Consider the following 25,886-nt stretch of genomic DNA (forward strand, 5'->3'; position numbering starts at 1 on the left):
GCTCTGTAGAGGTTTGGGAGATGCTGAAACAGAGCGAGAAAGGAGCTCTTGTCAGCCTCACACGCGGCTCTGCTGAGAATCAGTGCTCCAGGCCCCTCAGCCTCCTCCCTAGCCTGGCGGCCCCTTTGGGCCTCTCCTATCCCCAGGACTGCAGTCTAGGGCAGCCCGGCCCTCAGCCTTCCCCATCGGGGTCTGCCTGGCTCTGCCCATGGCCTGGATCTCCTGGGTTTAGCTGTGTTCAGCTGTTGCCAGCATATACTTCAAGCCCAAGTCTGCTGTCCCAGGGCCCTGTGTCCCAGGCATGAGAACCCCGGGCAGCCACAGGGAGTCTGCTGTCCCGGGGCCCTGTGGCTCTCATCGCTTCTGCCCTACAGCTGAGCCAAACCGTCCCCGCCAAAAAAAGGTGACACCAGGCACATGGGGGACGGCGGGGTGGCTCCCCAGAGCTGACAATCAATGCCCTTGCAAGGCTGGGATGCCAAGTCAGGGACTCAGCCCCAGAGAAGGGCCCCTCAGAGCCCTCGGACAGTGCCCTTTCCCAGCGGGCAACCCCTCTGCCAGGCACGTGCTCCCACCGGATGATAGGGAGGCTGCAGGCAGAGTGTGCACGTGGCGATGGCTCCTTATACCACCTGGACAAGGCAGGGGCTGCACTGTGCTGGGGTCGTGAGGCTGGGAACAGAGGTGCATCCTCTCTGCCACAAGTGGGCACCGTGAGCAGCTACAGAACACAGGGGCACCTCCTGAGGACAACAGCAGCAGCAAAAAGAACAGGCCGGGCTCGGTACCTCATGCCTGTAATCTCCGCACTTTGGGAAGCTGAGGCAGGAGGATTGCTTGAGGCCAGAAGTTCAAGACCAGCCTGGCCAACATAATGAAACAGAGTGAGACGTTGTCTCTCAAAAAAAAAAAAAAAAAAAAAGATAACAGGTGACATTCACGAGGCACCTAGAATGTTCTAGACCCTGCTAAGCTCTTTCCACACACCAGCCCGCTAGTCTGCACGCAGCCCTTGGACGTGGGGACTGTTACGGCACCAGAGGCACAAAGAGGTTAGGCGGTTTGCCCAGGGCCACACAGCCTCATGAGAGGCAGCCGCCGGGCCTCCGATTCCCCTTTTGTAAGCGTACCAGCCGCAGCCGGGGCTGTAACAGAATGAACTGGGTGAGCACTTGACAGCCTGCAAAGCACTTTCCCTTCCTGCCTCATTCCCTGCTCCAACAAGCCCAGAGGCACGGCGCATACATGGTGTGGGTGTTGTTAGCCCTGTTTTGACAAGAAGAAAATGGAGGCACAGAGAGGTTGGGTGATTTGCCAGAGGCTACACAGCCAGGGAGAGGCTTCCAGCATCCACCTGGCACCTTCTCTCCTAGGAGTGCGCTGTCCCTGGCCCCCAGGTGCTCTCCTTCAGCTGCCAGGGGGTTGAGAGGAGCACCCCCGACCCTGCGTCCATTCAGTCTGCAGGCCAAAGCTGTACAGCTACGGTCCCCTCCAAGGGCAGCAGCACGTGGCCGGGGCCCAGTGTGGCTATGGATGGGTCACCCTTGTTGTGGCCAGCCCTTCCGTGCCCAGTCTGGGGCCCCCCTCACTGCCGTGTCCCCTGCGCAGGCCTTCGTGATCTCCTTCACATCAGACTTCATCCCGCGCCTGGTGTACCTGTACCTGTACAGTAAGGATGGGACCATGCACGGCTTCGTCAACCACACCCTGTCGTCCTTCAACGTCAGCGACTTCCAGGACGGCACGGCCCCCAACGACCCCCTGGACCTGGGCTACGAGGTGCGGATCTGCAGGTACTGCTCTCAACCCCACTCTTAAAGCCAAGTTTATTGAGTTTCTGGGAGAGCCCAGGTTTGGGCGGGGCTCAAATCAGAGCAAGTCATGAGACAACTCAAACTTGCTTAAAAAGAAAAAAAAAAAAGGCTGGTGCAGTGGCTCACACCCGTAATCCCAGCCCTTTGGGAGGGCCAGGCAGGAGGATCGCTTGAGCCCAGGAGCTGGAGACCAGCCTGAGCCACATAGTGAGATCCCCATCTCTACAAAAAATTTAAAAATAGCCAGGACTTTTGGCACACATCTGTAGTTCTAGCTACTTGGGAGGCTGAGGTGGGAGGATAGATTGAGCCTAGGATTTTGAGGCTACAGTGAGCTATGGTCACACCACTGCACTCCAGCCTGAGCAACAGAGTGAGACCCTACCTATAATTTCAAAAAATCAATAAAATAAAATGAATAAAAAGATACCTGAGGGGAGGAAATTAGAGGTGATTTACCAGTTCCTATAACTAAGAAGCCCAGGATAGCTTCAGGCATGGCTGGATCCAGGAGCTACAGTATGCCATCAGGCTCCACTCTGGCACCGCCTCTCCACTTTGATTTCCTCTGTCTGCATTGTTCTCTTGCTGGTGGAAAGGGTCCCCTGCAGCTCCTGGCTTACATCCTCTCTGCTCTGCAGCCCCTGTGGAAAGACCTCCTGTTTCCCAATAGTCAGCAAACGTCAGGGACTGAGTCTTACCGGCCCATCTTGGGTCAGATGTCCATTCCTGAACCACTATTGCCACCAGGAGGAGGTCTCTCCTTGGCTTGGCCTGGGTCACATGCCAGGGTGTGAAGTCATAGAGAATTGGGGGGTCCTAAGAAAAACCAGGGTGCTGTGACTTGAAGAGGAGACAGATGCCAGCAGACAAAGCCTTGAGCACAGAGTGAAGAGGGACGAGCTGGCACGTGCAGCTTCTGACACTGGGAGGCCAGGGCTGCTCCTCCCCATGGGAAAGGGAGTTATGCAACTTCTGCCCGGCCCAGCAGCTGGCACCAGAGCCGTGGCCCAGCCCGTTCCTATCTCAGGGGTTGGCAGCACCGTGCTGAACAGGCCCTCGAAGACTCCCATCCAGCTCCCTCCAGAAATCAAGCTCTGTAGGCAAGGGCCCTATCTGTTGGGCATCCCCTGGAATTCTCCATCCCTGGAGTGGGGTCTGGCACATAGTAGTTGGTTAATAAATGCTTATGACATGAGGAAGTGAGGGAATGCCCAGACTGAGGCCCAGAGAGGTCAAGTGATTACCCAGGGGACAGACATCAAGGCGGTAGTTCGAGAGGGCGAGCACCAGGGATGTGGGTCCAGGGCAGGGCTATGCCTGCAGAGCCAGCTGGTCCCTCTCCTGGCCTCCCTGACTGACCTTTTAGTGACCAGCAGCGGGGACATACCTGCAGCTCAGCCCCCAGAAACCCTGCCCCTAGTGGGGGCATCTTCTGTCCAGCTTTGGGAAGCTTTTCCAATGCAGGGTGGGGATATCAGCTCCATTCAAGCCGAGTTCCAGCTGATGGGTGGCACGCCCCAGGTTTGGGGAGCTGTGGAGGGAGGGAGGCCCTAGGTGGAGACCTCACCCTGCTCCCACAGACCCTGGGCATCTCTGGGTCTCTGTGAAAAGCAGAAGGGGCTGGGGAGAACGGAAGCACGGGCAGCCATCATGAACGGGCTGGGCCTCCCTCCTGAGGCTCCAGTCATTTCCATCGAAGAGCCAAGGTCAGTGGCAGGACCTCCGGGGAAGGGGCGCGAGTGAGCTTGACTCTCCAAGCCCGGAATCAGTCCGCCACATCGAACTAAAGCTGGTAACTCGAGAACCAGGGCGGCCGTGTTCTTTAGAGATAAGGAGGTGAGGCGGTGCAGCCGCCCCGGAAGAGGAAGAGGAAAAGCCGCCCCAGACCCGGGTGCCCCTGCCGGCACCAATGGTGTGCTTAGCTTCGTTCTTCCGCAAACGTCTGATACACTGTTCAAGTTACTTTGATCGAATGTTCAGGGTTTTGTTTTGTTGGGTTTTTTGGTGTGTTGCTGGGTTTGCATTTTCTTTTTTTCATACTGTCACCCAGACTGGAGAGCAGTGGTGCAATCTCGGCTCACTGCAACCTCTGCCTCCTGGGTTCAAGCAATTCTCCTGCCTCAGCCTCCCGAGTAGCTGGGACTACAGGCACCCACCACCACACCCAGCTAATTTTTGTATTTTTAGTAGAGACCATATTGTTCAGGCTGGTCTCGAACTCCTGACCTTCAGTGATCCGCCCACCTCCGCCTCCCGAAGTGCTGGGATCACAGGTGTGAGCCACTGCGCCCGGCCCAGTTTGCTTTTTGTAGAGACAGGTTCTCATTTTGTGGCCCAGGCTGAAGAGCAGTGACATGTTCAAAGCTCACTGTAGCCTCAACCTCCATGGCTCAGGTGGTCCTCCCACCTCAGCCTCCCCAGTAGCTGGGAATACAGGCTTGCACCGCCATGCCCGGCTAATTTTTGTATTTTTGTAGAGACAGGGTTTTACTGTGTTGCCCAGACTGATCTCTGACTCCTCAGCCTGGGATGACAGTGCTAAGGTTGCAGGCACGAGCCACCACAGCTGGCTGATAAGGTGCTTATGGTTTTCTCTCCAATAGTTTCCCTCAAAGAGGGGATTGACTGGAGAGGTGGTTTTCAAACTGGGTTCCATGGAACCCTTCCTGGAGTTCTATGGAGCATAGGGGTTGGGTCGAGGTTCCGGGGATTCAAGCTTGGGGAACCCCCACCACTTCACCCAAGTAGGCTCTGCACTCTTGGGGCCCTATGGGAGTTGCCAGTGAGACTTCTTTTGGGAACAAAGGGTCCAGTGCTTTTAAAAGTTCGGAATTGGCCAGGCTCAGTGGCTCACGCCCATAATCCCAGCACTTTGGGAGGCCAAGGCAGGTGGATCACAAGCTCAGGAGTTTGAGACCAGCCTGGCCAATATGGTGAAACCCTGTCTCTACTAAAAATAAAAAATAAATACAAAAATTAGCCAGGCATGGTGGCAGGTGCCTGCAGTCCCAGCTACTCGGGAGGCTGAGGCAGGAGAATCACTTGAACCTGGAAGGTGGCGGTTGCAGTGAGCTGAGATGGTGCCACTGCACTCTAGCCTGGGCCACAGAGTGAGACTCTGTGTGAAAAAAAAAGTCTGGACTCTCCTGATCTACATGGTCTCCGCCCTTGATTCTGTGAGCCTATGGCTGGGCCTCGGAAACACTTCCTGCCACACGTGTTTTACACGAAGCCTGTGAGGTCCTGCCTGTTCCGGGGGGGGGTCCTGCCCACTCCCCTCCACTGTGGAGAGAGACTCCCTGGGTGCAGGGCCACGGGCTGCTCGCCCAAGAGAGGGCTGCCCTCCTGGAGGCAGCCGCACACCAAGCTGAGCCTGTCCGGGGCACCCCTCCAGCTGCCTGGCTCTGGCCAGAGCTGAGCCCCGCCAAAGCCCCACCCTCAGCTCTGCCACCGTCTTTTGCAGGTACAAAGACTACCGAGAGCCTCCATGGTCAGAAAACAAGTACGACATCTCCAAGGACTTCTGGGCCGTCCTGGCTGCCCGGCTGGCGTTTGTCATCGTCTTCCAGGTGCGGTGGGTCCCTCTGTGTTTCCGGTTTGGGGATGGAGGCACTGAGGGACCACCCTGTGCCCACAGTCTGGAAGGCAGGAGCTGCCAGAGCCACGGGTTCAGAGGCTCCTCCAGAGGCTTGGAGAACTTGCTCTGTGACCCCCGAGGAGGGGACCTGGCCGGCCACAGGCCCCCTGCACCCACAGGGCCCAAGACAACTTCATGAGAGAGGACGGCAAAGAGAGGGGCTGGATGAGCCCCGGCAGAGGGGTTCGGACTCGCTGGTGGGTTTAATCCAGTACAAGTTTCTTTTTTTTTTTTTAGCTGGAGTTTCATTCTTTGTCACCCAGGCTGGAGTACAGTAGCACCATCTGGGCTCACTGCAACCTCCACCTCCCGAGTTCAAGCGATTCTCCTGCCTCAGCCTCCCAAGTAGCTGGGATCGCAGGCACCCGCCACCACACCCGGCTCCTTTTTGTACTTTTAGTAGACAGTATTTCACCATGTTGGCCAGGCTGCCTTTGAACTCCTGACCTCAGTTGATCCGCCTGCCTCGCCCTCCCAAAGTGCTGGGATTACAGGTGGGTGCCACCAGGGGGCACAGGGGCCTGGCACAGTGGCTTGCACCTATAATCCCAGCACTTTAGGAGTCCGAGGCAGGCGGATCACCTGAGGTCAGGAGTCTGAGACCAGCCTGGCCAACCTGGTAAAACCCTGCCTCTACTAAAAACACAGAAATTAGCGGGGTGTGGTGGTGCACACCTGTAAGTCCAGCTACTTAGGAAGCTGAGGCAAGAGGATCACTTGAACCCAGGAGGCAGAGGTTGCAGTGAGCTGAGATCTCACCACTGCACTCCAGCCTGAGCAACAAGAGTGAAACCCTAACTCAAAAAAAAAAAAAAAAAAAAAGGCAAGAAAGAGACAAGGAGAAAGGGGCCCCCACCTCTGTCCCCGTCTCGTTCTCACACCATGTCTGTGTTAGCAGGCACAGCCAGGACAGACAGGAGAGCAGTGGGCTCTCAGGTGACCCCAGACACAGCCAGCAGCCATGGGACCCAGCCCCCACTGACCCAGCCTCTGGGAAAGGGTCTGAGCCAACTTTCTGAGGCCAGAGGGACTCGCAGTGGAGCAGACCCCAGGCTAGGGTGCCAGCTGTGCAGCGGCGGCTGAGGTCCTGGTGTGGGGGGGCACCCTGGGCTGTGGGTTCTGCTCACCAGCGTCCCTCTAACCTTGATTAAGTCAATGCTAGGAAGTCAGTAGGCCAATAGCTCCGATTCTGGAACCCCCAGGACAGGGTTCAAGTCCCAACTCTGTCACAGGGCAGCCCCTTCCTGAGCTCAGCAGACTCATCTGTCAGCTTTTCACAGCAGCCGTGCAAAAGGTGCCTGGGGCTGGGTTCCGCAGACCAGAGCCTGAGAGCTCGGGAAGGAGGGGTCTCGGCCAGAAACAGCCCGGCCTTATCCCAAGGGAGCCCCAGAGCATACATGGCACCCCAGACCTGGCCTCGCCTGGAGGCAAGGCAGCCCCAGATGGGCTGGTCACTGCTTGAGCTGTCAAGGCTGGGAAGAGGGAGATGGGAGGGGACATAAGTTCTGCAGCTGTAAGCGTGAGCAGCGAACCCCAGCCACAGCTGGGGCCTGGGAGCACCAACCAGGAGAAGACACCATTCGAGGTGGCACAGCACCGCCTGCTCAGCCGGGGGTGCTTACCATTCGAGGTGACATGCAGGAACCTGCTCAGCCGGGGGTGCTCACACTTGCTTGCTGAATGGGCATTCAGCAAACAACACGATTTTTCGGGTGAGGCGCAGGGGCTCACGCCTGTAATCCCGGCACTTTGGGAGGCCGAGGCGGGTGGATCACACGGTCAGGAGTGCAAGACCAACCCGGCCAAGACGGTGAAACTCCATCTCTACTAAAAATACAAAAAATTAGCCAGGCATGGTGGCACACGCTGTAATCCCAGCTACTGGGGAGGCTGAGGTGGAGAATCGCAAAACCCCAGGTGGCGGAGGTTGCAGTGAGCCGAGATCGCACCACTGCTCTCCAGCCCAGGCAACAGCGAGACTCCATATAAAAAAAATTTCAGTTTTTCCATAAAAACTGACTTACGTTGCCTTCTCTCTTCCAGAAAGGTCTCCATGGAGAAGGCAGATGTTCGGGGGACCCTGGGAGGCTTCCTAAACTGTAGAAGTCTGATCCATTTGCAGCTATTTTTAGTTTCATGCTTTTCCCCAAAGCCTCGATGCTTGCTGGATTTGGCAATGGGGCACATCAAGCCGCTTCCTGAGTCTCCTGGTCAAGGGACTCAGAAGGACCCAGATAATTTTCCCACAATTACTGAGTTCAGATTTGCTCGAGAAAGTCGGCCAGCATTTCTCAAAGGCCTGCCGGGTGCTTCTGGGCCTCCTTCATACCTGCTGGGAAACTGAGGCCCGGGGAGGTCGAAGGGCCGGGAGGTCATGGGGTGGCGCTCCACCGGGTGGCGGCCAGGCAGAGAGGCGGGGGGCACTTCCACAGGTGCCGTCCTCCTCCCTGCTGCCATGTGCTGCCCTCTTCCTTCCAGAACCTGGTCATGTTCATGAGCGACTTCGTGGACTGGGTCATCCCGGACATCCCCAAGGACATCAGCCAGCAGATCCACAAGGAGAAGGTGCTCATGGTGGAGCTGTTCATGCGGGAGGAGCAGGACAAGCAGCAGCTGCTGGACACGTGGCGGATGGAGAAGGAGCGGCAGAAGGACGAGGCGCCGTGCAACCACCACAACCCCACAGCCTGCCCGGACAGCCTCGGCAGCCCGGCCCCCAGCCAGGCCTACCACGGGGGCGTCCTGTAGCTAACCAGCCGGGCATCCTGACCCACGGGCACCCTCTCCCAGGGCAGGCGGCTTCTGGCTCCCACCAGGGCCCGGAGGCTTCTGGGTTTTCGGCAAATGTGGAGGACCACTTTCTAATAGGACACCTTCCTTTCTTCTTTCTGTTTTCTTTCCCTTGTTTTTGCACAAAGGCCATTAGGCAGGGAATCTTTTTCAATCTGTGGTTTTCAAGGTGAATCAAAATGATGGCTGGTAACGAAGCTATAAAGTAGCAAAGGCAGGTGCTTTGCAGAAAGAACGCTTGGAAACTCGAGTCTCCCTGGCGTCGAATAGTGAGCAGAGGCCCCTAGAAACCCTCCTTTCAATCCTCCTAATGCCTTAAGATAGATGCGGAATGGTAAGCCAAGGCATCGGGCAAAGGCTGCTTCAGGGGAAACGGAAAAAGCAAGAAAGAATAATGATGGATTCTGGTTCCAAAAGGTGTCACCTGCCTGTTTCAGGAAAGCTAGACTTTCAATCACTTTTTCCTTCCTCAGTTCAGTGGCTGAGGCACTCTGGGCAGAGCGAGAATTGTCCCAGCGCTGACCGCACGGGGGCGGGGAGCATCCCAGCTGTTCCTGGAAAGCTAGAAGTGGGCACAGGTGTCCTTGACTGAGCAGGAACCAGCACTCTTGGTGTCCCCGGCAGGACTCGCTGTGAGCCACACACCTGCCCCGTGGCACCAAGCTGACCTCAGAGCTGTTCATCTTCCTTATGCAACAAAACTGGTTGACCGGAAAGTGGGCAGGGAGAGATGACCTCGGAAGCATATCCGCAGATGGCATCAGGGTTTCGAGAAGTGTTACGGCTTCCCGGGGTCCCCTGGAAGCTTTAGAATATTCCTGATTCTCTTTTTCAAAAACCAATTATGCGGTAGATTGAGGATATGTTTTCTGTAGCTCAAAGGTGGAGGGAGTTTATTAATTTACCAAATATCATTGAGAGAAATTTAAAATACTGTTACTACCAAAGATTTTTATTAATAAAGGGTTCTATTTTGGTAACACTTCTCTATATTTTTACTCACAGGAATGTCGCTGTTGACAATGATTTTAAAAGTGTATAAAACCAAGTCTCATAAATTACCTGAGTGATGTAAATCTGCGGCAATGATACTAAACAACTCTGCAGTTTCTCAAGCACCAGGAGAAACGTCATTTTAGCAAAGGCAAGGGGGAAAAGCATAAGCGTATTTCTCTTGAACACCTCATCGATGCGAGGTTGACGCTCCCGTCGATCTGCCAACGGCGATCAAAGCTCGTGGGTGTTGCAGATTTCCAATATTTGCTAAAATCATGCAATCTGATGCTTCTCTTTTCTCTTGTACAGGAAGTAGTCTGAAATGGGTTTTGTATATAAATATTGTATTAAAAAAGTAGGCGATTACCAAAAATCCTTTTATGGAAGCCGTTTTTTAAAAAAGTGAATGTACACAAGCCCAGGGAAGACTGTGGCTGGACATTCGTCTAAATAAATTTGAGTATACGACACTTCCCTCACTTGAATGCTGTCTGTGCGACGTCGAACCGGGAAACTCACAGGCCAGTGGATCCCGCAAACTCCGCACCAACTGACAGGCCTCTCTTTCCTGTGGGGCCAGCATGTGGCTTGCTCCAAACGTTCTTGGGACTTCGTCTCTCTGGGAGTGTGTGCATTCGTGCCGCACACGTGTGTGCTTACTCATTCGCATGTGCCTTGCGTTTATCATATGCACATGTTTGCAGTGGCTGTGTGTGTGTGCGCCTGTGTGTTTACATGTTGGTGTACATCACACATGTGTATTCATTTGTATTTGCTTGTGTGTGTATGTGGATGCAGGTGTTTGTGCATGTCCACGTGTGTGCATATATGCATACATGTGCATCTATCTGTGCATGCACGTGTATATGCTGTGTGTGTGTGCTTGTGAATGCATGTGTTTATGTGTTTGCAGTGTCTGCCTGTGTATTATCCATTCTCACACGGCTATAAAGAACTACCTGAGGCCGGGCGCGGTGGCTCATACCTGTCATCCAAGCACTTTGAGAGGCCAAGGTGGGTGGATCACTGGAGGTCGGGAGTTTGAGACCAGTCTGGCCAACATGGAGAAATCCCATCTCTACTAAAAAATTTTTTTAAAAATTAGACAAAAATTATCTGGGCATGACCTGTCATCTCAGCTACTCCGGAGGCTGAGGCAGGAGAATCGCCTGGAATGTGGAGGCTGCAGTGAACCGAGATCGCACCATTGCACTCCAACCTGGGTGACAGAGTGAGACTCCATCTCAAAAAAATGTAAATAAATAAATGGAACTATCTGAGACTGGCTAATTTATGAAGAAAAGAGGTTTAATTGACTCACACCTTTGCATGCTTTAATAGGAGGCATGACTGAGAGGCCTCAGGAAACTTAATGATCATGCTGGAAACTGAAGGGGAAGCAAACACGTTTTCACAATGGCGGAGCAGAAGAGAGCAAGGAGGGACGTGCCACACTTCCAAGCCATCAGATCTCATGAGAACTCATCCACTACCACGAGAAAAGCATGGGGGAAATGCACCCCATGATTCAGTCACCTCCCACCAGGTCCACCCTTGACACATGGGGGTTACAATTCCACATGAGATTTGGGCCAGGCGCTGTGGCTCATGCCTGTAATCCCAGTACTTTGGGAGGCTAAGGCAGGCAGATCACGAGGTCAGGAGTTCAAGATCAGCCTGGCCAACATGGTGAAACCCTGTCTCTACTAAAAATACAAAAATTAGCTGGGTGTGGTGGTGCGTTCCTGTAATCCCAGCTACTCAGGAGGCTGAGGCAGGAGAATTGCCTGAACCAGGACCCGGAAGGTTGCAGTGAGCTGAGATCGTGCCACTGCACTCCAGTCTGGGCTACAGAGTGAGACTCTGTCTCAAAAAAAAAAAGACATGAGATTTGGGTGTGGACACAGAGCAAAAACATGTCAGTGTGCATCACCTCAGTGTTCACAAACATTTACCTTAGCCTGTGTTTGTATGTGCATATGTGCTGTGTGTATGCATAAGTGCTGGTGTGTGTGTGCATATGTGCTGGTGTGTGCATATGTGCTGCTGTGTGTGTGCATATGTGCTGGCATTTGTGCATATGTGCTGCTGGTGTGTGTGTGCATATGTGCTGGTGTGTGCATGTGCTGGTGTTTGTATGTATATGTGCTGGTGTGTGTGCATATGTGCCAGGGTGTGTGCATATGTGCTGGTGTGTGTGCATATGTACGCCAATGTATGTGTGTATATGTGCGCCAGTGTATGTGCATGTGCGCCAATGTGTATGTGCATTTGTGCCAATGTGTGTGCATTTTTGCCGGTGTATGTGCATTTGTGCTGGTGTTTGTGCATTTGTGCCAGTGTGTGTGCACGTATGTGGCGGTGTGTGTGCATGTATGTGCCGGTGTGTGTGTGTGTGCGCTGGCACATGTATACATATGCTGGCATGTGTGTGCATATGTGCTGTGTGTGTGCTGGTGTATGTGTACTTGTGTGCATGCACACATGTGCCATGTATTCCTTCTGAGTGTGTGTGTGTGAGTGTGTTAGGATGGGGGATTGTGGTCACACTTTCTCAGCAGGGTCTAAACCTTTTGGGACTGACCTTGGATTGCCAATATTTTCATCTGGGCAAGTGGGGATCTTTTTTTTCAGAAACACCACCTATAATCACTATTGCTTCATAAAAGAACATATATTTTTAACACCAAAATGTCAGCAGGGTAGCACAGGGCTCGGGCTGGGGACGCTGTCCTTGTGCAGCCCTCAGACTGGCCCACCTTCCTCTCACTGCCGGGACCAGACAGGGCCTCTTCCCACCTGCGGCAGGCATCGGGTGCCCCTCATGCTGGTTCTCCTCAGCACAGCACCTTGCCACCTGCATCAGGCCAGCCTCCTAAAGCTTAGGCCCCACTTCCTGGATCCTCTAGGGAGGACCCCGGGAGAACAGCACCCCAGGATCGGCACCGCAGGAACCCCTTCCCTCTGCCCTCCGGTCTCCGTGGGTCCTCTCAGAGCCTGGGAGGGCACAGGTGGGGACCTTCAGACACATCTGAGGGATGAAGAAACAGGCTCTTGACTTGGCTTTAATGCCAAGTCTGAAGGCCAGACCTCGTAAACATGGAACATTCAAGAAACATTTATTGAACTCCTACTGTAGGCCAAGCGCAGTGGCTCATGCCTGCGATCCCAGCACTTTGAGAGGCCCAGGCAAAAAGATTGCTTGAGCCCAGGAGTTCCAGACCAGCCTGGGCAACACAGCAAGACCCTGTCTCTACAAAAAAATTTTTTTAAAGTAGCAGGGCCTGGTGGCAACCACCTATGGTCCCAGGTACTCGGGAGAGTGAGGTAGGAGAATCCCTTGAGCCCAGGAAGTCAAGGCTGCGGTGAGCTACGATTGCATCACTCCACCCTGGGCAAGAGAGCAAGACCCTATCCAAAAAAATAAATACAAATTAGACCAGGCACAGTGGCCCATGCCTATAATCCTAGCACTCTGTGAGGCCCAGGTGGGTGGATCATTTGAGACCAGGAGTTCAAGACCAGCCTGGCCAACGAAGTGAAACCCAGTCTCTACTAAAAATATATATACCAAAAAATATAAATAAAAATGAACTCCACTGCATGTCAGGCACTAGGAAGAGAAGGGTGAAGACCGAGGATGCAGCCCCTTCCCTCCCAGATGACATTCTCACACAGGAAGTGAAACACTGAATCAGAAACCCAACAGTGGAACCAGACAACTTCGGACAAGGGGCTGCTGATGAAAACAGAGCAGGGAGTATGCCTGACTAAGGGTGACGACGCTGTGCCAGAGGCCCAGGACCTGAGCAGCCAGGAGCCAGAAACACGAAACAGAGGGACCAGCAGGTGCGGAGGCCGAAGCAGTAGCCGCTGGATGAGCTCCAGGAGCAGAGGGGCAGGGAGGCGGCAGGAGACACTGGAGAGGTGGCTAGAGCTGACTCATGCAGGGCTCCGGCTGAGTGCATGCTTTGAACCTGGTGGTAGGTGCCATGGGCAGGGCTGGGCAGTGTCTATGAGGGCAGCGATGGGATCTGACATACATTTGAGGTCATGGCCGCTGTCAGGTGGAAACTGCAGTCAGTCCCACTATTACACAGATGGGCACAGGAGGCCCGGAGAGGCACAGGAGGCCCGGAGAGGCTCAGGGCTCCACGGCAGCCATCCACAAGCTGGCGGCACACCATCCCTCAGCCCCAGAAGCCTGGTGCAAAGAGTCTTCTACTACTGGTCCCTGGAGTCACATGGCTGGGCGCAGGGTTGGGGGCAAGCCCGGCGGGCCCTGAGGTCTGAGGGCACCAGCTGCACCCTGGAGCCCGGCAAGGACACACTGGTGCCCAGCCACGAGGGTTCTGCTGCTCTCCTCTGAGGGTGGAGGCTGGCCGCAAACAGCAGCCAGCCCAAGATGAGCACTGTTTGGTAGGCTCGGTGTCTGTTAACTTCTGAAGTTAACTTAATACGTAAAAACCAGGCATTGAAAGCCCACATTTGCATGTTCTCTGAGAAATCACAGCTGCTGCTGCACAGCCAGGTCACCTTCTCTGCAGCCCAGTGGGGCCTGCCCTTCCCAAGATGATGCCTGTGCTTGCCAGTCTCCCCACCCTCCCAAACATGCCTGCCCACTGGTTCCAGGGGCAACTGAGGCTGGGGCCTTTCTAGACAAGCCTCAGACCAACGTCCCTGGCTACAGATCTAGAAGAAGCAGTGCATTCAGAGCTTGGCCAAAGTGTGTGCTTGAAGCAGGGCTGTCTCCAGAAAGTGCTGAATGGATGAATAAGCAAGTGAGGAATCGATGGATAGATAAATGCGGGATAGATGGATGAGTGGATGGGAGGAAGGATGGATGGATGAATGGATGGTTGGATGGATGGATGGGTGAATGGTGGATGAGTGGATGGATAGATGTGTGGATGGATGGATAAATGGATGGATGGATCGTGGATGGATGGATGGACAGATGTGTGGATGGATGGATGGATCATGGATCGATGAATGGATGGATGAATGGATGGGTGAATGGTGGATGTGTGGATGGATGGATGCCTGGACAAATGGATGGATGGATGGATAAATGGACGGATGGATGGATAGATTTGTGGATGGATAGATGTGTGGATGGATGGATGGATCATGGATCGATGAATGGATGGATGGATGGATGGATGGGTGAATGGTGGATGTGTGGATGGATGGATGCCTGGACAAATGGACGGATGGATGGATAGATGTGTGGATGGATGAATAAATGGACAGATGGATGCATAGATTTATGGATAGATGGATGCATGGACAGATGGATGGATAGATGTGTGGATGGATGGATGAACGGATGGATGGATAGATGTGTGGATGGATGGATAAATCGATGGATGGATGGATTTGTGGATAAATGGATGCATGGACAGATGGATAGATAGATGTGTGGATGGATGGATAAATAAATGGATGGATGAATAGATGTGTGGATGGATGGATGGTTGGATGTGTGGATGGATGGATGGTAGATGGGTGAATGGATGGATAGATGTGTGGATGGATGGATGGTTGGATGTGTGGATGGATGGATGGTGGATGGATAAATGGATGGATGGATGGATAAATGGACGGATGGATGGATAGATTTGTGGATGGATAGATGTGTGGATGGATGGATGGATGGATGGATGTGTGGATGAATGGATGGTTGGATGTGTGGATAGATGGATGGTGGATGGGTGAATGGATGGATAGATGTGTGGATGGATGGATGGTTGGATGTGTGGACGGATGGATGGTGGATGGGTGAATGAATGGATAGATGTGTGGATGGATGGATGGTTGGATGTGTGGATGGATGGATGGTGGATGGGTGAATGGATGGATGGATAGATGTGTGGATGGATGGATGGTTGGATATGTGGATGGATGGATGGTAGATGTGTGGATGGATGGATGGTTGGATGTGTGGATGGATGGATGGTTGGATGTGTGGATGGATGGATGGTGGCTGGGTGAATGGATGGATGGTTGGATGTGTGGATGGATGGTTGGTGGATGGGTGAATGGATGGATGGTTGGATGTGTGGATGGATGGATGGATGTGTGGATGGATGGATGGTTGGATGTGTGGATGGATGGATAGATGTGTGGATGGATGGATGGTTGGCTGTGTGGATGGATGGATGGTTGGATGTGTGGATGGATGGATGGTTGGATGTGTGGATGGATGGTGGATGGGTGAATGGATGGATGGATAGATGTGTGGATGGATGGATGGTTGGATGTGTGGATGGATGGATAGATGTGTGGATGGATGGTGGATGGGTGAATGGATGGATGGATAGATGTGTGGATGGATGGATGGTTGGATGTGTGGATGGATGGATGGTGGATGGGTGGATGGATGGATGGTTGGATGTGTGGATGGATGGTGGATGGGTGGATGGATGGATGGTTGGATGTGTGGATGGATGGATGGTGGATGGGTGGATGGATGGATGGTTGGATGTGTGGATGGATGGTGGATGGGTGGATGGATGGATGGTTGGATGTGTGGATGGATGGATGGTTGGATGTGTGGATGGATGGATGGTTGGATGTGTGGATGGATGGAGGGTGGATGGGTGAATGGATGGGTCAATTGGGTGGATGGATGTAGGGGGAAATCCCATAAATGCCAAGGCAGGAACAAAAGACCTTGGCCTATTTCCATATAAATAATGAAGAAGAAAGTAACTAGAACTATAACCATAGTAGTTATTAGTTATTCATATGTGATCTTAGTTATTCATAGGTGATCTTAATTCTTTTACTAATGCCCCTCAGGTCAGAAGTGTGAACCTGGGGTGACAGTGTGAAATGAACGACACTAAGGCAAGATGCTCTAAGCCCTCTGTCGCGCCCGAATAAGGGCTGCTGGAGGCCTCGGCTGTGCGGCAGCACCAGGGCTGGGAAAGTGCCCACTGTTTAGCCAGCTAGGGAAGGAGACGTCCAAAATAGCTGAGACATCTCCTTCCCCAGAAGAGTGAGGAGAAAACTCTGCTCCTCCAAGCTCTTGCAGTAGGCCTGATGGCTGCCAGATGGGCCTGCAGACATCCAGGAGCTTAACCGTCTCTATGTGACGCTGTGCTTCAGTGGTCACATTCCATGTCCACTCTCATGTTCTGCTTCTGCACCTGGCTCCTTTTTTCTTAGAAAAGATAATCAGTAATAGTAATACAAATCTTAATGTTTTAGTTCTTTCTTAATAAGTGTGGAAAAGTGTTGAAGCATTATGCTCATTACCTCACTTTGGGTGCCAGAAATTCCTGAGCCCCCACCTGAATGACACGTGATGCACGTGACCCTATCACTGCCACGCCCTATGTACCCTGCGCCCAGTCTCTGACAACCAAGACCACACCCTACCCACCCTGCCCCCAGATTTGCAACTCAACAAAAGTGAGAGTGTCCCAGCATTGGGGGTCACTGCTGGTCTCTGCGATTTGGGTAGCAGTGGACCCCTGGGCCCAGACTCTTTTCTCAATCTCTGTGTCTTGTGTCTTTTATTTCTACAATTTCTCTTCTCCTCACCAGCCAAGAGGGGTTCACAGAACCCTGTAGGGCTGGACCCTACAGATGGATGGATAGATTGGGTGAATTGATAGATGGATGGATGGATGGATGGGATGGATGGATGGATGAACAGGTGGGTGGATGGATGACGGATGGATGGATGGTGGATTGGTGAGTGGATGGATGTGTGGATGGGTGGATTGAGTGGATGGATGGATAGATGGATGGATGGATGGATAAATGGATGGATTGGGTGAAATAATGGGTGAATGGACGGATGTGTGGATGGATGCTGGAGGAATGGATGGATGGATGGTGAATGAGTGAGTGGATGTATGGATGAATGAATGGATGCATTGGGTGGATGGATGGATAAATTGATGCTGGATGAATGGATGGATGGTAGATGGCAGGATGGATGTGTGGATGTGTGGATGGATGGATGGATGGATGGGTGGGTGGATGGATGTGTAGATGGATGGATGTGTAGATGAATGGATGGGTGGATGGATGATGAATGGACAGATGGATTTGGTGGATGGATGGATGTGTGGATGGATGGATGGTAGATGGGTAGATGGATGGGTGGATGAATGGGAGGATGGATGGGTAGATGTGTGGATGGATGAATGCTGGATGAATGAATCGATGGTAGATGAGTGGTGGATGTGTGGATGAATGAATGGATGGATTGGGTGGGTGGGTGGGTGGGTGAATAGATGGAGGGATGTGTGGATGGATGATGGATAGATGGGTGGATGGATGGAAAATAGTCTGACAACTGGGTCTTTTGCCTCCAAACAGAGTGGGCCTCAGGATCAAGTGAGCAGGGGTGTTCATGGAGGAGGTAAGGGGATAATGGGAGGTGAACGTGATGCCTTCTGACCTGAAGACATGCTCACAGCAGGCAGTTCACCCCCCCTCACTCACACAGCCTTGGCAGAAGAGCAAATGGCAAAGAGACAGCTTACGCCTGGAGACATGGGACCAGCCCAGGCATTTTTGCCCGGCTTCCTCAGATGGGATGGTATCTGCTGCCCCTGCCAGAGCCTGCCCAGAATGCAACCACAGGGCAAAGGCTCAGTAGACACTCAAGTCTGATTTCCTCAGCCCTGCCAAGTAATGTATTTACTCTCTTCCATTTCCCTTCCCCTTCTTCCCCTCCCCCACACAATTTTCATTAAAGTGTAACATACAGAAAATTGCACAAAAGTGTACAGTCAACTTCCACAAAAAAATACACACCTTCTGGGCTGGGCACAGTGGCTCATACCTGTAATCCCAGCACTTTGGGAGGCTGAGGTCAGAGGATCACTTGAGTCCAAGAGTTCGAGACCAACCTGGGCAACATGGCAAGACCCCATCTCTACAAAAAATAGTTTTTTAAAAAAGGCTAAAAATTAGCCAGGTGTGGTGGCATGTACCTATCGTCCCAGCTACGTGGGAGGCTGAGGGGGGAGGATGGCTTGAGCCTGAGACATCGAGGCTGCAGTGGGCCAGACTGTGCCACTGCACCTCAACCTAGGCAACAGAGGAGGAATTTGTCTACAAAAGAAAAACAAAAACCCACTTGTGTAGCTGGGACTCAGACACTGAATGTCATCGCACATCCTAAGTGTCAGCCCAAACTCCCTTCTCCCAGCTGTTGCCACTGCCAGAACCCAGCCCCAACCTCTCTTTCCCCTGCTTTGGCTTGTTGGTGGCTGCTGCCCTCTGCTGGCTGCCTGCAGAAGCTGCACTCAGGTAGGGAAGGGCCCCGCACCTGTCACCCACCTTACTTGGTTTCGTTGTTGTTTAAGAGAGAGTTTAGCTCTGTCACCCAGGCTGGAGTGCAATGGCACAATCTTGGCTCACTGCAACCTCTGCCTCCCAGGATCAAGCAATTCTCCTGCCTCAGCTTCCCGAGTAGCTGGGACTACAGGCATGCACCACCATGCCCAGCTAATTTTTCTAGTTTTAGTAGAGACGGGTTTCACTGTATCGGCCAGGCTGGTCTCAAACCCCAGACCTTATGATCCACTCACGTCAGCCTCCCAAAGTGCCGGGATTCCAGGCGTGAGCCACTGCGTCCGGTTGTTTGCACCAACCTAAAATATTTGCTGTGGTGGCAAATGACCGCCAAGTCTGTGGCCCAAAACAACATGAATTTATTCCCTTACCACAGGTCAGGTGCTGGCAAAGGTCTCACTGGGGTAAAATCGACCTGCCGGCAAGGCTGGCTGCCTGTGGAAGCTCTGGGGGAGAAGCCATCATGCCTTCTCCAGCATCCAGAGGCCCCAGCCTTCCTGCCTGTGAGCCCGTTGCTGGCCACGTCTTCACATTGCCTCTTCTCTGGTTCTTCTTGTACGAGGATTCATGATTAGACTGGGTCTGTGAGGATAAACCTAGAAAGCTCCCATCCCAAAGCTCTGTCTTCACGACATTTTTTTTTTTTTTGAGATGGAATTTCACTCTTGTCACCCAGGCTGGAGTGCAATGGTGCAGTCTTGGCTCACCGCAACCTCCAACTCTCTAGTTCAAGGGATTCTCCTGCCTCAGCCTCCCAAGTAGCTGGGATTATAGGTGTGCACCACCACACCCAGCTAACTTTTGTATTTTAATTGAGACGGGGTTTAATCATGTTGGCCAGGCTGTTCTTGAACTCCTGACCTCAGGTGATCCACCCACCTTGGCCTTCCAAATTGCTAAGATTACAGGAGTGAGCCACCATGCCCAGCCTCTTCATGGCACCTTAAACTCTATCTTGCCCTGCAAACATAGGTGTAGGTCTGGGTATCAGGCTGAGGGCCAGGGGGGATGTGGACATCTGGGGTATTCTGTGGGCATCGGGGGTGTTCTGCCAACCACATAGCATGCTCCTCAGGAAGTAGCCTCTTTTTTTGGAAGAAAGCACTATCCCCAAGGAGAGCCAAGGATGCCCGCATACTTAGACATCAATGACAAAGACCAAAATGAACGAGAAAAGAAAGAGAGAAAAAAACCCAAAGACACTGAGACAATACAAAGAAAAAAGAAGCAGGACCGGGCATGGGCTCAAGCCTGCAATCCCGCCAGTGAAAGGCCAAGGTGAGCAAATCTCTTAAGCCCAGGAGTTCAAAACCAGCCTGGCAACAAAGGGAGAACCGCCTCTACAAAACATGTAAAAAATAAAGTAGCTAGATGAGGTGGTGCACCAGGCTGGCTAACATGGCGAAACCCCATCTCTACTAAAAACACAAGAATTAGCCAAGTGTGGTGGCGGGTGCTGTAATCCAGCTACTTGGGATGCTGAGGCAGGAGAATCACCTCAGCCTGGGAGGTAGAGGTTGCAGTGAGCCAAAATCGCACCATTACACTCCAGCCTGGGCAACAAGAGCAAACCTCTGTCTCAAAAAAACAAAAACAAAAACGAAAAAAAATTAGCTGGACATGGTGGTTTGTGCCTGTGGTCCCAGCTACTCCGGAGGCTGATGTGGAAGAACTGCCGGAGCCTGCGAGGTCAAGGCTGCAGTGAGCCATGATCATGCCACTGCACTCCAGCCTGGGCAACAGAGTAAGACCCTGTTTCAAGAGAAAGCAAAAGAATTCTGACCATCATCCTCACAAATTAAAGACGAATTTGCTTTCACAAAGCCAGTATAAGATACTGTTTTCTTTCTTTCTTTTTCTTTTTGATACGGAGTCTCACTCTGTCATCCAGGCTAGGGTGCAGTGGGGAATCCCGGCTCACTGCAACCTCCCTCTCCCAGGATCAAGCGATTCTCCTGCCTCAGCCTCCCGAGTAGCTATGACTACAGGCACGTGCCACTGCGCCCAGCTAATTTTTGTATTTTTAGACAGGATTTCACCATGTTGGCCAGGCTGGTCTCGAACTACTGACCTCATGATCTGCCCGCCTCAGCCTCCCAAAGTACTGAGAATCCTAGACCCGTCTCCCCCAGAACAACCTTCACCGGGAGGGAAAATGCTACCGCTGTGTTATGCATGCGCTGGGTTCCTGTGGCTTCCGTTCTCCTTGTCTTTCACCCTCACTGACTTAGAACAGACCTGAAGGCAGCCGAGGCTGTCAATGTGGGAGCCACTGATGAAACCCTGTCTCTACCAAAAATACAAAAATTAGCTGGGCATGGTGGCGCATGCCTGTAATCCCAGTTACTCAGGAGGCCGAGGCAGGAGAATTGCCTGAACCCAGGAGGCGGAGGTTGTGGTGAGCCGAGATGGAGCCATTGCACTCCAGCCTGGGTAACAAGAGCCAAACTCTGCCTCAAAAAAAAAAAAAAAAAGAAAAGGCCGTATTGGTGCTTTTTCAGCCTCCTTCAGTGGCTTCTCCACATCTCCCAGCCCCTTAAAAGGTGGACACCCCTCAGCTCAGCTTTTGGTCATGTTTTTCCTTTTTTTGAGACATGTTCTCACTCTGTCACCCAGGCTGGAGTGCAGTGGCATAATCACAGTTCACTGCAGCCTCAACCTCCTGGGCTCAAGGGATCCTCCCACCACAGCCTCCCCAGTAGTTGGGACTACAGGCATGTGGCACCACACCAAGCTAATTTTTAAAATTTTTTGTAGAGGTGGAAGTCTTACTATGTTGCCCAGGCTGGTCTCAAACTCCTGAGCTCAAGAGATCTTCCCACACTGGCTTCCCAAAGTGCTGGTACAACAGTGGTGAGCCATCGAGCCCAGCTGGCCATCCTATGAGAGGGACAGTCACCTTTTCTGTCCCTCTCATAGGTAGTCACCTATGAGACTCTGTTGGTTCTTTAAACACAATCTATCTGCAGGCGACTCTCAAATTCAGCTGTCCCAACCCGTCATCCCACGCTTCTCACTGATCAGTCAATATCTCCACCAAAGTTTCATCCTGTCTTGCCTTTAAACCATAGAGAGGACCGCACTCACGCTGAACTCACGCGTGCACACCCACATGCACTCAACCTCCAGAATTTTGACTGCTAAGGAAGCACTCCATCAGCCCCTGTGACATTTCCTACCTTGGTCTGTGCACAGAGTTTGCCTGGTTCCCATGGTTTTGGAAGCCTTTCTTTCCCCGCATTGCTGAGAGTCCGGGTTGGTCTATTGCTTGAACCACGTGAGGCTCAGCTCTCAATCCCTCTGAGGCCGCCACAAGCAGGCAGCAGGGACATGCCTCCTCATGAGAGAGGACTGGAGACCACCCCAGAGGGGAATGGATCCCTTCAGGGTTGCCAAATTTGTTGGAAACAGATGGTTGGTGCTGAAAAGAAAAATCAGCTCTGAGACAAAGGATCTCCCAGCAAGGCAATTTTACTTTCTGCAGAAAGAGCGTTCTTGTTAGTTATCTTGCCGTGAGAGTACAACAAACAAAGGAAAAGCAGACATATTTATCCCTCATGCATTTGGGGTCGTCTTTACTGCTGTGTCTGATCTCCGTTGGTTAGAGCCAGACCTCACAATCTAAAACTGAACTTGATTGGCTAATAACTTAAAACTTTCTTGAATAGGTAAAGGCGCTGGAGAACAAAAGGAAAGGGGAAGTCTAAATAAGGAGGGGACAGGAAGTTGCTTGCGAAAGGACTTAGAAATGTAATAGCACAAATATCTCCATTCGAGTACAAGGACACAGAATGTACTACGTGCCTGTGAGCATGTCTGACAGCTACATAGGATAGGGCTTAACAAAGAGTTCTTAATGGCCGGGTGCGGTGGCTCAAGCCTGTAATCCCAGCACTTTGGGAAGCTGAGGTGGGCGGATCACGAGGTTAAGAGATCGAGACCATCCAGGCCAACATGGTGAAACCCCATCTCTACCAAAAAATACAAAACATTAGCTGGGCATGGTGGTGCCCTCCTGTAGTTCCAGCTACTCAGGAGGCTGAGGCGGGAGAATTGCTTGAACCCAGAAGGCAGAGGTTGCAGTGAGCCAAAATCATGCCACTGCACGTCAGCCTGGCGCCTGGTGACAGAGTAAGACTGTCTCAAAAAAAAAAAAAAAAAAAAGAGTTATTAGCAAAAAGCAAGAAAGCTTTGAAGAAAGTCTTTACAACAAACTATCATTTCTAACACTTATGATTTATTCTTTAACAAGAAAAAAAACTTTAAAGAGAAACTTTTCTACTTCCTACACAGGGATGAGCCATCGAGCCCAGCTGGTCATCCAGTCACATTTTCTATCCCTCTCCATAGGTGACTGCACTCCGTTGGTTCTTAAAACACAATCTATCTGCAGGCAACTCTCAAATTCACCGGTTCAACCCAGATCCGTGTCCCAACCCATCATCCCATGTCCCTCACTGACCAGTCCACATCTCCATCAAAACATCCAATAGGTATCTGTATTAGTTTTCCGTTGCTTATAGCAGAACACATGAAACAGAATAATTTACAAAGAAAAGAAATTTCTTTGTAATAATAATTTACAAAGAAAATAATTTACATAGGAGGTTGAGGCAGAAGAATTGCCTGAACCCAGGAGGCAGAGGTTGCTGTGAGCCGAGATCGTGCCATTGCACATCAGCCTGGGTAACAAAAGTGAAACTCCATCTCAAAAAAATAAAAAAGAAAATAATTTACAAAGAAAGAAAACTTTTTTTACAGGGTCTTGCTCTGTCACCAAGCCTGGAGTGCAACAGCTCAATCTCAGCTCACTGTAATCTCTGCCTCCTAGACTCGAGTGATCCTCTCACCTCAGCCTCCAGTATCTGTAACTACAGGGGCACCCCACTGGCTAATTTTTTTTCTGTATTTTTTTTGTAGAGACAAGGTTTCACCAAGTCACCTCAGCTGGACTTAAACTCCTGAGCTCAAGCTATCCAAATGCCTCTGCCTCCCAAAGTGCTGGGATTACAGGTGTGAGTCCCCAGACCTGGCCCAGAAATGCCTTTCCTATCGTTATGGAGTCGGAGAAGTCCACGGTCAAGGGGCCACATCCGGGAAGGCTCTTCCTGCTGGTGGGGGCTCTCTGTGGAGTCTGCAGAGTTTTGAAGTGATGCAGGGTGAGCGTGATCCTCCCCCATAATAACCCATCAGTCCATTAACCCATTAACGGAGGAGACAAAACATTCAAACCACAGCAGCATCTCACACTCACAGTCACACATCCCAAGTCAACCTCGGTCCCCTTCAAGCCTGCACCCCGCCTGCACCGTACCAGGTTCCATCAATGCACACCCCCAATCTATAGATAGCTGCCCCATCTCACCACCTCCACTGCTACCTGCCCTCTGGTTTGAGTGCACTGCCTTTCATTAGGATTACTGCAGTCCTCTGGCTTCTAACCAGCAACCAGCGTGATCTTTAAAAATGTAACTCAAGGTATGAGAATCGCTGGAACCTGGGAGGTGGAGGTTGCAGTGAGCCAAGATCTCACCACTGCACTCCAGCCTGGGTGACAGAGCAAGACTCCATTTTAAATAAAGAAAAAGTAAAAAAGGCTGGGCATGGTGGCTCATACCTGCAATCCTAAAACTTTGGGAGACTGAGGCAGATGGATCACCTGTGAGGAGTTCCAGACCAGCCTGGCCAATGTAGTGAAACCCTGTCTCTATTAAAAGTACAAAAGTTAGCAGGGTGTGGTGACACATGCCTGTGATACCAGCTACTCGGGAAGCTGAGGCATGAGAATCTCCTAATCCAGGAGGCAGAGGTTACAATGAGCCAAGATTGTGCCACTGTACTCCAGTCTGGGCAACACAGTGAGACTCCATCTCAAAAAAAAGAAAAGTAACTCAAAACCAGGCACAGTGGCTCATGCCTGAAATTCCAGCACTTTGGGAGGCGAAGGCCAGTGGATCAATTGAGCCCAGGAGCTCGAGACCAGCCTAGGCAATACAGCAAAACCCTGTCTCTACGAAACAAATACAAAAATTAGCCAGGTGTGGTGGTGTGTGCCTGTAGTTCCAGCTCCCCAGGAAGGTGAGCCCGGGCGGTGGGGGCTGCAGTGAGCTATGACCATGCCACTGCCCTCCAGCCTGGGTGATAAATAAGACCCTATCTCAATCAGCAAACAAAATAAAACTGGAAGTGGAGCGCTCATAGCAGCATTGTTCACACCAGCACAAAGCAGAAACAAAGGAAACGTCCAGCCCCTGATGAATGGACAGACATGTGGCACCCAAACACCCATACAGTGGAATGTTAACCATAAAAAGGAAGGAGGCCGGGCGCGGTGGCTCAAGCCTGTAACCCCAGCACTTTGGGAGGCTGAGGCAGGGGGATCGCGAGATCAAGAGATCAAGACCATCCTGGCCAACATGGTGAAACCCCCTCTCTACTAAAAATACAAAAATCAGCTGGGCATGGTGGTGCGCACCTGTAGTCTCAGCTACTCTGGAGGCTGAGGCAGGAGAATCACTGAACCCGTGAGACAGAGATTGCAGTGAGCCGAGATCACACCACTGCACTCCAGTCTGGGAGACGAGCAAAACTCCATCTCAAAAAAAAAAGAAAAGAAAGAAGGAGGGTGGGTGCGGTGGCTCATGCCTGTAATCCCAGCACTTTGGGAGACTGAGCCAAGAGGATCCCCTGAGGCCAGGAGTTTGAGACCAGGCTGGCCAACATGGCAAAACCTCGTATCTACTAAAAATACAAAAATTAGCTTGGCATGGTGACGCAAACCTATAATCACAGCTACTTGGGAGGCTAGGACATTAAGAGACGAGTCACTTGAGCCTGGCAGGCGGAGGCTGCAGTGAGCGAAGATTGTGCCACTGCACTCCAGCCTGGGCAAAAGAGCACACTATGTCTCAAACAAAAAGAAATCAAGTATTCATATGTTCTGCAACATGGATGAACCTTAAAAATGATGCTGAAAACAGCCAGACACAAAGGGCCACATATTGTATGGTTCTGTATATATGGAATGTCCACAATCAGCGAAGTCATAGATTAAGAAAGTAGATTCAGCAGGGCGCAGTGGCTCACGCCTGTAATCCCAGCACTATGGGAGGCTGAGGCTCACTTGAGGTCAGGAGTTCAAGACCAGCCTGGCCAACATGGTGAAACCCCGTCTCTACTAAAATACAAAACTTAGCCAGGCATGCTGGCAAGCTGGTTGTAGTAATCCCAGGTATGCAGGAGGATGAAGCAGCAGAACTGCATGAACCCGGGAGGCAGAGGCTGCAGTGAGCCGAGATCGTGCCACTGCTCTCCAGCCTGAGCCA

The 25,886-nt window shown here is 51.9% G+C and overlaps 1 protein-coding gene across 7 annotated transcripts in view; it reads left to right on the plus strand.

The window, feature by feature from the left end:
- The window catches only part of ANO1 (anoctamin 1), a 202,224-nt gene extending 192,514 nt beyond the window's left edge, over positions 1-9,710 (plus strand). For all 7 annotated transcript variants that reach the window (XM_035263624.3, XM_035263628.3, XM_035263627.3 and 4 more), the window contains 3 exons: positions 1,609-1,793; positions 5,281-5,386; positions 7,933-9,710. In XM_035263624.3, the coding sequence (XP_035119515.1) occupies positions 1,609-1,793; positions 5,281-5,386; positions 7,933-8,202 (561 nt within the window). In that variant the 3' untranslated portion in view covers positions 8,203-9,710. The remainder of the gene's footprint in view (positions 1-1,608; positions 1,794-5,280; positions 5,387-7,932) is intronic.
- Positions 9,711-25,886: the final 16,176 nt, after the last annotated feature.

This window comes from Callithrix jacchus, chromosome 10, assembly GCF_049354715.1.
Source record: "Callithrix jacchus isolate 240 chromosome 10, calJac240_pri, whole genome shotgun sequence".
Classification (NCBI taxonomy): domain Eukaryota; kingdom Metazoa; phylum Chordata; class Mammalia; order Primates; family Cebidae; genus Callithrix; species Callithrix jacchus.